Source organism: Podarcis raffonei, chromosome 2 (assembly GCF_027172205.1).
Source record: "Podarcis raffonei isolate rPodRaf1 chromosome 2, rPodRaf1.pri, whole genome shotgun sequence".
Taxonomy (NCBI): Eukaryota; Metazoa; Chordata; class Lepidosauria; order Squamata; family Lacertidae; genus Podarcis; species Podarcis raffonei.
This window is the reverse complement of record NC_070603.1, coordinates 51564486-51577110: the sequence shown is the minus strand read 5'-3', so window position 1 is coordinate 51577110 and position 12625 is coordinate 51564486. Positions and strand designations below refer to the sequence as shown.

Genomic DNA, 12625 nt, shown 5'->3' with positions numbered 1-12625 from the left:
GGTGCTATTCCAGCCCCCCGCCGCCGCCGCCGCTTCCCTCTTTCTCTCCCCCCACTCCCGTTTTCGCCTTTCATCCCAATTTGCAGCCGGCGCTGTCTTCGCGAAAACTCCTCCCGCTGCACCTGAAAGAGGCTCCTATTGACAAACTTGGCTGGAACGAGGTGAGCGCTGGGCGGGGCTCTTCGCGGGGAGATTCGGGGCTCATTCAGCGCTACTGAAACGGGGGGGGGGGAGGCTGAGGAAGAGGCTCCGCTCGCTCGTTTGATAAGCAAGCTGCGTGCATCTAGACGCGCCCCCCCCGCCCTCCGCTCCCCGTCCTTCCCGGATCCACACCCCCCCTGGAGCCGTAGGAAGAGCTGGAGCTGGCATCGGGCTGCGCGCTGCCTGACAACCCCAGCGCCAGAAGGCGAGCCTGGCGCGGGAGACGCCGCGTCCACACGAAGGGGCTGCGCCGGGTGGATCGGTGGGGAGAAGACCGGCTGGGGGGCAGAGCGAGGGCGGGAAGGCACCTGCTCCGGGCTGATTCTTAGGCTGCTGCTTTTATCCTCTCTCTCGCTCCCTTTTTTTAACCCCACCCCTGACCTTATTATCTGCCCGTCCAAGATTAAGCGCAAAGACAGAAGCCCAGAGAGAGAGAGAGAGAGAATAGCCCGGGCGATCAAGGAGACACCTGCGGATGGACGGGAATCAAACGGAAATAATACGTATATTTCTCTAGGGAAGGTTTTTTTTTTTTCTCCTTTAGGATTTCCCCCCCTTTCTATAAAAAAGACTCGCTGCCACGAAAAGGAGGAGGGGGCAGCGGAAGGCACCGGAGAGAATTTAAAGGACAGTTTTCCCTCCCTTTGTTGAATGAGAAGAACGGGGCCGGATCATCATGAGCACCAGCAGTAAGTACCAGACTCCTTTGCTTCGCAGGGGGTGGAACCGCGGCTTCTTTTTGCATTGGGACCAGAATGTCACAGGCAGCAAGAGGAACGTGGCAGCTGATCGGCTTAAGGTCTCTTTTCCTTCTTTGGTTCTCTCTTATCTCCCCCCCCCGCCCCCTTTCTTTCTTTTTAAATGGGGACTACCTGAGTCCGTTGGCCCCTTCCACATCTGTATTTTCTGACAGCTGTGCTTCAACGGTATTGTCTCTGTGTGCTCTGTGGTTGGAAAGCCCTCTGCAGCCCCTCGTTCTACTCCAGTGTGTAGTCTACTCACTCTTGCCTTCAGCCTGTGCCACCCTGTGTGTAGACGCGGTGTCAGCAGGATCCCATCAGCGGGTGTCCCAGGGCAGAGTTCAAAGAGAGAGGCATTGGGGAATGTGCGTGTTGTCTCTCTCTCTCTCTCTCTGTGTGTGTGTTTGCATATTGATGGGGGTACCAAGCCTTGACCTCTCCTCATACTATTCTATACTGGACACTAGCATGCATTTAAATAAAATAAAGAGAGGTATCATCAACCAAGGCACCGCATCTGGATTTCTTAAATAAGTGGAAACAGGCAGATAGGTATAGAGTGGGTACAGACAGGTGCCCATTTTAAGGCACAGCAGAGCGATCGGCAATTTCAAGCTGCTGTCTCGCTCTCTCATTTTGTCATTCCCTTATTACTCTGTGTGCTGCTGCTGTTGTCCTCCCACCCCCCAACAACACACACATCTACTTTGTTGGCGAGGGTTTTGCCCCTTCCATTAAAGGGAAGCTAGCCCAAGCTACCTTTATAGCTTACGCATCATGCCGCTTCGGGGAGAGCCGGGCGCTCATTGGTAGAGACACGCACTTTGCACGCAGGAGGTCCCAAGACAACATCTCAGGATCTGGAGGAGCAAGGCTGGGGGAGATGAGGACCTCTGGCTTGGGACGCCACTGCCTGTCAACGAAGATAATGCTGAGCTGGGGGAAGCATAAGGCAGCTTATGTGATAGCGGGCAGTTCAGCTTGTGGTAGTCTCCTTGGAATTTGACTTTGAATGACAAATAGCATCTTTGCGCACATAGCGAATGAGGTTCTCATCAAACAGGGCAGCAGCCAGTGGATCTGGAGAAGGGTCCTAGCTCAGTGGGAGAGCATCTGCTCTGCATACACAGGGTCCCAGGTTCAACCCTGGCATCTCCCAGCAAGGCTGAGAAGAAGACCTGGAGAGACCCTGGCAGTCAGTGCAGACAATACTGAGCTAGGAGGAGCAATGGTTTGACTTGGCACAAGGCATCTGCCTGTGTGTCTAGGAGTTCCATGCCCCCCCTTAAGGTTCCTCTCCCTTTTGGCCAGCTCACTGGCGAGTCTGTTGTTGATCCTGGGTTTCTCAATGCAAGCAGGTGGTGCTGATGTCTCTTCAAGACGGATTGCACAGGAAGCATTCCTTGAGAGCGCAGTTCAGCCCTGAGAACAGGCAGTTCTAGGTTTTGCAGGCTGTGTATGTGTCATAGACAAGTAAAACTTTCTGGGTGCCCTCTGAGGAAGCCACACCTGGGACTTGGGCTGGGTCGGTGGATTTTGGGGCAAGAGGAAGCTGGGTTAGCAGAGGCAGACAGTAGGCATCAGACCCTCGTGGATGCACAATAACAAAAGGCATGGGGTGCTCACCTCCCTCCGCCGTCACCTTCAGAGAACTGGTAAAGAAATATCCTTGAGGGGAGCAGAGTTCTCTTTTCTCCAGAGAAGATGGATTCAAAGGAGGACAGTGTGAGGGGGTTCCTCTCAAGGAAAAAGGATACAGATACACAACAACTGCTGCACAGTAGCAGTTTCTTTCTCCAGAGCTTAATAATCAGTTTGGATGCTGATAATTACTGTTTGCAGGGCCCAGCGTTTCATCCCTCCATCCTTGTGCCACTAAGTGCTGCCCCTGTCCATTTTGTGTGCTGTGTTCAAAAGCAGCTACTTAAAGGGAAAATTACACATTTGCCACCAGCAGCCGCACAAGAGTTAGGAAAAGGAAACAGAGCAGTGTGCCCTTTCACTTTTGGCTGGGGTAGGGTGCCTGTGTTCAACTTAAGGTCTCTGGAGTCCATTCCTAATTCTATAATGGCTGAGCCAATGTGGACTTGGCTCAGATTGGCTGAGTCAATCTGCCACGCCACATTTATGTGCCTTTGTCCTCCTCTCTGTAGTGTGGCACTGAGATACTGAATGGTACCATCACCTCACTTTGCAAAGTGCTTTGTGCTCTTCCCCCCCCCCCATGGTACAATGACTTGTTTTCTTTATGAAGCAATAAACTTCCCATTTAGATGAATCCATAACCAAAAATTTTGAACTCTTGGATTGGCCAGGGCACAGAAACACAGCGTCCGAAACTCCCCTGGTTCTAGGCGCATTTTGCAACAAGGAATTTCATTAGCGCAAGCAGTTTCTGAGCTCTGGGCGCAGTACTGCACCTAAGATTTCAGATTAAAACTGCAGAGTGGAAGGGAAAGAGGACCTTTTTCTGCCTCCCCACTTCCAGCCACCCTCTGAAGACTGGAGAAGATACTCTCTTAAGAATATGGGGGGGGGGGGCAGGCAGGGGAAGCATGGCTTTGTTTTTTGTACTCTTCAGATGAGGACTAGACCAGGTGAAAAATGAATATAAGATTTTAGCTGCAGTTCATTCATTTTCAGCTCTGTATTCTTATAAACATTCTGTTATAGACATTCCATTGTTGCACCCATAACCTAGGCTTAAGGTGCCATTTAGGTCCTAGCTTTCATATCTCAGTTTCTAACAATGCACAAACACACAGGGTATGTCCACCTTTCTGCTGTGGCTCCCATACCTCTTTTCATAATACGTGATTGTTTATCATCACGCTCCAAACTGGAAGACCCTTGTTATGATGGTTTTGGATAGACATGGAGGAAATAGCTTGTATCACAAGAACCTGTAGCAAGATGTAACCCTCGCCAGCGAAACCTGCCCACCTGGTGGAGGGGGTGTGCACATTGCTCTCACTGAAGGAGAATTGACAAGCGCTGTGCTTCTCTTTCTCTCTCCCCCCCCCATTGGGATTTATTTGTTTATAAAATGTTTATACTGCTTAATATAGTCATTAAATAAAATCTCTGTATAGTTCACACAAATGCAATAAGAACACGTTATTCAGTCAGTTTTCCTAAAAACCAGATGAACAAACACAATGCAACAGTGGATCACAAATAAAACTGAGCAGGTACAAATAATAATATTAATAATGCCGAAGAAGAAAGAATCAGAAAGGCAACCATCCACTTATGTGGGAAAAATGAAAGGGATGCAAGTGGAGTGAAGAAGGAATGCCCCCCCTTCCCAGTCCTTACTAATCCCATCCACTGAGCATCATGCCAGCTCCTACCTTCGCAGCCCCATCCTATGTTTTGATCACCCTAAAAGTGTGCTGCTAGGCCAGTATTCTCCACCTTGATACTGTCCAGCTGTTTTGGACTACAACTCCCATTGGTGCTTGCTGGGGCTGATATGAGTTGTAGTCCAAAACAGCTGGAGGGCACCAGGTTGGGAAAGGCTGTGCTAGACTGTGATGAACTCTTGGGCATTAACGTAGATTTTTCGAAAATTACCAGGTTGGTATCAATAGCAGATGGCATGGTGGGGGCAGCAGTGCTCAGCTGACGTTTGGTCAGTCCCATTGGTGCTGCTTCCCATGAGAAAGATGGGAAGGGATGAAGTGTCAATGAGGTTGGTGTGGTGCAAACACGCTGGCAACACCCATCCAGTGCTGCCACTGGTGAATTTGGACAGCACTCCCACCTCTATGCTGCCTTGCCACTCCCTCTTTTATCTGCCAGTAAGCAGCAGAATTGAGGTCCTTTGAGTGCCACTCACCACCACCTCGCCATCCTACTACCGCCAACATGGGATCAGAACCCCATCACGGATCTTAGCCGTACAGCAGTTTGGTGGATGTGGGTCTCTAAGCGACTCTGTGATACTATAAGTGTGGGAAGCTTAAGTGGTACACTACCCCTTGGGGACTGATATATAACCAGCCATGCAGGTATTTGGCTATAGTCCTAAGCACACTTTCTAGACATTAAGTGCCATTGAGTCTGAGAGATGGACTTCTGAGTAAACTTGCTTCGGATGGCAGTACATGCCAAGCCCAGTCCCCTGTGTCCTGAAGTAGAATACTAGGCTAATGCTCTTAGCGGCTTCCATCCCACTCTGGTTTAATTCTACAGCTTACAAATTCTCCTGTGTTTCCTTTCATTCTGGCTAAGACAATCCATGGGCAGGTACTTGGCGACAGCCATCGTAGGAAACCTCAGCACAATGGCAAGCGACCTTCTCTTCCTCTTGCAATTCAGACTCCACTGCAGATGGACTGTGTCATATAGGCAGAAAAGGTCTGTTGCAAACTTAGCCTACATTGGCTCCCAGTACGTTTCCGAGCACAATTCAAAGTGTTGGTGCTGACCTTTAAAGCCCTAAACGGCCTCGGTCCAGTATACCTGAAGGAGCGTCTCCACCCCCATCATTCTGCCCAGACGCTGAGGTCCAGCGCTGAGGGCCTTCTGGCGGTTCCCTCATTGCGAGAAGCAAAGCTGCAGGGAACCAGGCAGAGGGCCTTCTCGGTAGTGGCGCCCGCCCTGTGGAACGCCCTTCCAGCAGATGTCAAAGCGATAAACAACTACCCGACATTCAGAAGACATCTTAAGGCAGCCCTGTTCAGGGAAGTTTTTAATGTGTGATATTTTACTGTATTTTTGGTTTTTATGGAAGCCGCCCAGAGTGGCTGGGGAGGCCCAGCCAGATGGGCGGGGTATAAATAATAAATTATTATTATTATTATTATTAGCCAAAACAAAAAGAGCTTTGTCTGAATTGGGGCGGGGATGTTAGCCTCCGAGGAAACGTGGCATTATTTCGTGTGGGGCAGTGCCCATTAAAAAACCGTGTTTTGAGCCAGTTAGGGAAAGGAAGTGGTGGTGATGGAGGCGTCAGCTCCTCTTCAGATCCAAAACCAGTGCATGAAACCTGTTGCATGGCTCCTTCCAGAATGCATCTCTAATCTTTAATGACACTAGCATACATAATATATTCTCCTGTAGGCCTGATTCCTTCTGTTAACAACTGTTCTCTTGCTAGAAATGCGCCACTGAATCCTTTCTATAAGTTCCCTAACCCGAAATACCATCCAGTATGTGTGCTAGATGAGAAGATAATTACCCTTGAGTCAACTCACAGCTATGTCAAGCACTCCCATAACGCAAGCGCAGGAATTGAAACTATGCCTTGTATATGACAGAGCAAAGATCTCCCAGACAAGGAGGCAAAAGTGTCTGCTTTTGAAGGGACCAGCATGGTTCAGTGGATGTTGGCTTGGTCTTGGTCTTGGTTTTGAGAGATCTGGGTTTGGATCAACATGGGTTGCTTTGAGCAAGCTACAATGTTTCAGCTTTGGTTTTTCCACCTATAAAGGTAATATATTTATGTCCCACCTTGCAGGCTTGTTGTGACGATAAATGAGATTGGGATCAAAGAGCACTTTTGCAAACTGCCGTTGTCCTGATGAAACCTAAATCATTTTTTCTCACATTTTCCAACTGCTCAGCAAGAAAATCTCTGCTGATGTCAAGCGGCACCCTGTCCCACTGGCTTTGGAGGAATTTTGCCAGTTTATAGCAGCTGAGTATCTGCCTCATAGATTCCTTTTAAGCCTCTTATTTCTAAGCCATGTGTTACAATAATATCAGGGTTCTGTCTGGAACAAGGAAGGGACAGGAGAGCAGCTGCTTTGCCCTAAACACATCTTATTTTGCTTGGGTATCATCAAAAGCCCCTGCCCGTGAAATGGCCACCGTGCAGATGTCAACTGAAATTGCACCAGCATGATAGCAGCTCAGCATCGTGGGCCACTTGGGCTCAGTGGCTCCCTGAGTGGCTCAAAGTCCTCTGTGCAGTTTTCTGCAGGTTGCTGCAAACCATCAGCAGGCCTCAATGTTGTGGTTTGTTTTCTGTCAAGGTGCCAGGATTTGTTGTGCTCTTCGTGTATTTTATCTGAAAAGCGCAGGTAGCCTACACATCACGGTTTGCTGATCGTTCAAAACCACAAGTCTGGCATTTCAAGCCAAGATAGACCCTGATTCCTTTTGTTGGTGAGGGGCATCTTATGATGGGCACACCTGTTGCTATTTATATGGACTCCCATGATCAGGCCATGTAAAGTATATTGGAGCAATGCTACAAAAGAACAGAAAGTTCTGCATTCTCTCCGTTTCGTAGGGGGTCGTGACATGAAGTGATACAGGAGCTTGCTGGGGAGAACTGCACAGTGAGAAGAAAGGCTCTTTGTTCTTTCATTGATACTGGATTTAATATGGCATTTGAGAGGGTTGGACCAGGAGCTGTTACATTGGTATTTACATGTGTAAAGCTATTAATATATCTCCTGAAAGTTAGCACCACTAATTAGCTACAAAAGGATTCATAAGGTTATAAATAGGTACATCGATGCCTCTGAGCATTTCTATTGAAGCTGGGTCCCTTGGTACAAGCCACTGCCAGGAAAAACCACAGAGAGGAACTCCATACACACCCCCACCCCAATTCTGCCAGCTATCAATTTCTGGTCCCATTATTAGGACACGTGTTATATGTCACGGGGAACAGGGGACCCAGCCACACATACCTGCAATACCACATGAGCAGTTAGCTTGTATGCCCATCATTCTATACATCAAAGCCCATATTCTGTGTTTTTTGTTTTGTTCTAATCTCATTCATTATTCTAGCTCTTTTCATTTACTATCAGATTGCCTTCTATTTATTTAAAGTTACCATTTGTGCACATTGCACTCATTTTCCTCAGCTAACAAGTACCAGGCACTAATTTTTGTAGTAAGTAGGGGGATAATTCTTAGTATCTTTGAGTTGGACTCCTTCACAACCACATAGAGACATTACAAGACTCCCGTTTCTTATTTTAACATCTGCGTTAAATGCGTTTATGAATGAATGTGTTAGCACACAGGCATAAGTGTACATATTTAGTTTTGCTTGAAAGAGGGAGAGAGATCCAGACAAACAAACAAACAGAGAGAGAACCTGAGACTGCAATCTGAAAAAGAGGTAACATGTTTTGAGTCATGCATGAATCAGAATTTTCCAGTGAAAGTGACTGGCTGTCATGAACTGGCAGGACAACAAGGAGGACAGAGAGGATCATGGTGAGGGCTGTAGACCGGAGTGAGACACACTGGGGCAAGCTGTGGGTGGGGAAGGAGAGGTTGGTGTAGGAAATACTCATGAGATGATGGAGGATGATGAGGGGATGGTGGTCAGTGCACAAGACCCAGAGCAGCAGGACCCATCCCTAGAGCCAGAGGGACCCCTGTCCTCATGAACACGGTGGGTTCTGAAGCGTAGGGAGTAGTGGAAGGGGTGCTCCTGGAGGCTGAGGCAGGCAAGGGCCTACAGCCCAGCTCCCTAGCTGGCCAGGTGGGACTTGTTAGCTGTGGGAGGTGGTGTGTGATTCCTCAATTCAGGCTTCCTCAAATTCAGCCCTCCAAATGTTCTGAGACTACAATTCCCATCATCCCTGACCACTTGTCCTGCTAGCTAGGGATCATGGGAGTTGTAGGCCAAAAAAACATCCGGAGGGCCAAGTTTGAGGAAGCCTGCCTCAGCTAGAGTAGGCTTGGAGCAGGTGAGGGTCACCTGCCTCATCAAGCCCAGGTGCTGCAATCAGCATGCAAAGTACAAAAGGGAAGCAGAGCTGAGGGGCTGTGTCTGCTCAACTGCCCAAGTTGATGGACCTTGGTTTGGATGTTCCTGGATGTCTCTGGGATGATGCTTCCGTTTGGACTTTTAGACACATGGATTGACCCTGGACTGGGGACTTGACATACTGCCTTGCTGCCAGGTAGGCCTGGGGTTCAGGATACTAGCAGGTAATTCAGGACAAACAAATGAAAGTGTTTCTTCTCCCAGTTAGCTTGGGATAGCCCTGGCTGCCAGCCTTTTCCTCTTTAGTCTTCATGCTACCCTTGTAGAATTCAGCAGGGAGGAGAAGAGGAGCCAAAGCCGTCTTTGGCTTTGTCTCCACCTGCTGCTGGGCTCCCCGCTTTCTTCCCCACCAGTCCCGATGGGCACCAGCTACAACTGAGCCAATGTAGCCTTCCAGCTTGATCTTAACTATGCTTGCTTAGAAATAATGAGAGCTGAATTCATTGAGGTTTACTTCCTATCAATAAGAATAGGATTGGTAGTTTTCATCTGAATGCTTCTTGACACCACTGGCCTCCGATTATTATTCTGCTATTGCGGTTTAAAACAGTATCACCAGGAAAGAAACTATTGACTGATTCCTAGTCCCACACAAGCACTACAGCATATAGATCCAAAGGTCTTCACGTATCTTCACAAGCATCCATTCCTGCCTCCCACACTGCGTCAGTTCTGTGCCCTGTTTTCCAAATGCTGTGGAGCATTGCAAAGGGTGGTTCATTGATGCAGGGCTATTGACCTGAAATGAACTGCACCTATGTAAGTGGTCAATGAGTCACTTCTTGAACATCCTCCAAACCTTGCACAGTACCGTGGCTTGCCACGGCCGTTGCACACTTGTGTTCAGCAGGCTCCTCTCCTAGGAGTGGCAGGCTCACAACAAAGCACCCTTGTTTGATTTACTCTCTGCTGGGAAAAAAGAAGACGACGCACGAGTGAAAATCCACCCAAAGGAGATTAAACTGAGCTAACCCTGATGAGTATCTGTTTGGTTCTTCCTGCAGGGCAACTAACAGCACAGCCCTAACCAAGGTCACTTCCATATGTTTGAAGCACGCTGATACCACTTCAGCCATCATGAAGAAGCCCGAGAGCTGCAGTTTATTAAAGCTGCTGGGAACTGTAGGTCTGTGAGCCCAGCACCCTTAACAAACTATAGTTTCCATGATTCTTTGGGGAAACCCATGACTGTTAAGAGTATGCATGTATGGTGTGGATGGGACCCATGTCTGCTCAGAAGTTAACTCTACTAAATTCAGTGGGGTTTGATCCCAAGTGGAATTAAGATTGTATTCTAAAGATGCATCACCTTCAGCAAATCGCTTCAAACTTCTGTCATGCTGTTGCTCCTCTACTGCCACTGCTACTACTATGGTTACTTTTAGTTCAACTTCTATGCTTTTCAATTGCCTCAGCTGCAAGGAAGAATGATCGACGGTCCAACACCTAAGCGCAAAGCACCTTTGACTTCACTTCCAACCCCCCTCTCCTATCTTGGGACAAGACTCAAGCTCCATAGAAGCAGGAAAGAATTACCTATGAGGACTGGTGCATGGTTAGTTTCATCAGAAGGATGCCACTGAAAACAATCTGTCTGGGCCAGATTCAGCTAAGCAGTTGCTCTAGAGAAACCCTTAGTGCAACCCTGGTAAGGCTCTAAGTGGCCAAGAGAATTCCCAGAACAGATCAGCAGAGGGAGAGAAGAATGTTCTATCTGGCAAGCGGAAGGGCTTACGCTGATAGAACAATTGTAATAGTGTGATGTTGAATTCCTCCCTAGGTGTCAAATTATCTCTGCTCCAGTTGTGATATTTAGAACTCTTTCCCATCTGGATCACCACTGTGTGTGTTTTCACAGCTTTGCTTGACATTCTTGGTAGTCACGGAGCATCTGGGGCCATGCACAGGTCAATTGCAGTGGTCCATCATGTGATGACTGGGGAGTGGGAATGGGAGGTGGTTTTAACTGGGAAAATGGTGGGAAAAGCACCCCTGGAAGGAGCAAGTGCCAAAAAGCTCCCTGTAGAGGCTGCATAGGCCTTGCTGATTCCACAGGTTAGTCATGTAGATGTCACAAGGATAGGGGGTGGGTTATCTCCTGATATTCTCAAGGAGGGCATTAGCTCTGTCGTGCATTCTTGTTTGGGAAGCTTCAAGCAGCACCATATCTTCAATACTTCAGCATTCAGCCTCTTGACAGAGTGTGATTGGTGCTGTTAGTTCTGGGTAGCAGTTGTCTAGTAATCACCATGCCATGGCAGAAGAGGGTGGATGTTAAGTACCTTATGGGAACAAGAGCACTGAATGACTATTTCTGTCATCTAAATCAGGGATCCTAGTTACGTCCACTAAGTATTATTGCACAGTAATCTCCAGGGACATGTGGTTACAAAGTGTTTACTAGCAAACTCTATTAAGTCCCCCTGTAATTAAACAAGAACCACATGGCACTGGCAATCTTCTGCCCCCGTGTGCTCTTTCCCTTCTCTTGGTGAAAGGCCTGGGTGCAGTTTCCTATGATGAGTGATCAGCCATCATGGCAGAATTTGCCGAGGTGTTTGCTGCTACTTCAGGGACTCACATGAGTGAATGGGGAGGAAATGGAACCAGCTCTTCTACATGGGCTTGACGAAATAACAGACATTGTGTGTGGAGATGGCAGTCACTAAGGGCAGTCCTCTTCATTCTGGACATATACTTAAGCCAGGGTTAAAACCCTGTGAATCAAATGTCTGCTATTGGTTTCCCCCCTTGTTTATCAGACAGTGGAGACTCTGATGGATTTCAGCTGGCAAGTAAAAACAATTCTATTCTCCCAGGCATTTTGAGTAAAATTAGTAACCACTCTTTGGCTTTATTGTTCTCCTGCAGTTGCTCTATAGTTGGTTTTCTATTAACTCGGTTGCTTTTAATAACTTAAGTTTTATGTATTATTTTGTGCATTGTTGGAAACTGCCGTGGGATCACAGTGATGTGGTGAACAACAGTCTAGAAATTAGAGAGGTGTATAGCTTCTAATATTATCACAGAAATATGACAAATAAGGGTGGTTGTTTTTAAGGGAATAGAGAAGACTAATAAAACATTGTGCTGCTTCTTGTGATTGTGGTTTTGCCACTTTAGGGTAGGGCAAATGCAATAGGAAACCATGATTTCCCACTATATGAATGAACCTGTGTGAATCTTGGTCACATGTACTTCCCTCTCTCCTTCCTTGTGAGTGGCTGCATGGAGTAGATTGGAAATGTTCACCTCTCCTTCTAAAAAAGCCATTGTTCCCTGTCTGCGCTCACAAAACTGTGGTTTGTTTAAGCATGGCTTGTTAGAATGAATCAGGATCAAAGTGTGGTTTCGGTTCCTGACTTGTTCCAAACCCACAGCTTAAAGAAACTACAGTTCCAAGAGTCTGCATGTAGCATGGGTTTGGTTATAAGCAAAGGCAAAAGCTTTTGATTGCCATGTGGCTGCACCAGAGGTGGGAACACACAAATGTGATGCTTGTGTCGGCTTGTTCATGTGGTGAGAAACAATGGCTCCCTGAAGAGCCTATTGCCTTACTGCAGTCATCTGATCTCTCCTTGGATGGAAGAGCTCAAAGCACAAATAAGAATCGTGGTTTATCTGTGAATCATCTAGTCTCAACAACATGTTCAACTTGTCATGCAATATGCTTAGAATCTTTTTCCATTAACCAAATCTATTTAGGAATCCTTTGCCCAATGAATGGGATTGTCTTTCAGTGTATTGGATGTGTGACATCCTAACATGGTGTTTTCACTTTTATTTATCCATGGGAAATGGTTCTGTGATCCATCCAACATGTGTAAGATGTTCCTTCTGAACTAGAACCAGTAAGAAATATATAAGTGGCTTGGAACCTTACTTCCCATGAGTGGAACACTGCTCAAGGGATACTCTTGCTGCTGGGAGGTTATTTTCA

At 47.4% G+C, this 12625-nt stretch overlaps 1 protein-coding gene across 13 annotated transcripts in view; it reads left to right on the top strand.

Moving 5' to 3' along the window:
- ABLIM3 (actin binding LIM protein family member 3) overlaps positions 1-12625 on the top strand; it is a 141890-nt gene continuing 129265 nt past the window's right edge. For 6 of the 13 annotated variants that reach the window (XR_008328901.1, XR_008328896.1, XR_008328899.1 and 3 more), the window contains exons 1-2: positions 2-161; positions 746-890. Coding sequence is in view for 1 of the 13 variants with exons in the window: in XM_053376589.1 (XP_053232564.1) it covers positions 878-890 (13 nt within the window). In the remaining 12 variants the exon portion in view is untranslated. Of the gene's footprint in view, positions 162-236; positions 891-12625 lie in introns of those variants that run through there. The other 7 variants (XR_008328894.1, XR_008328903.1, XR_008328902.1 and 4 more) reach the window with 4 other exon arrangements.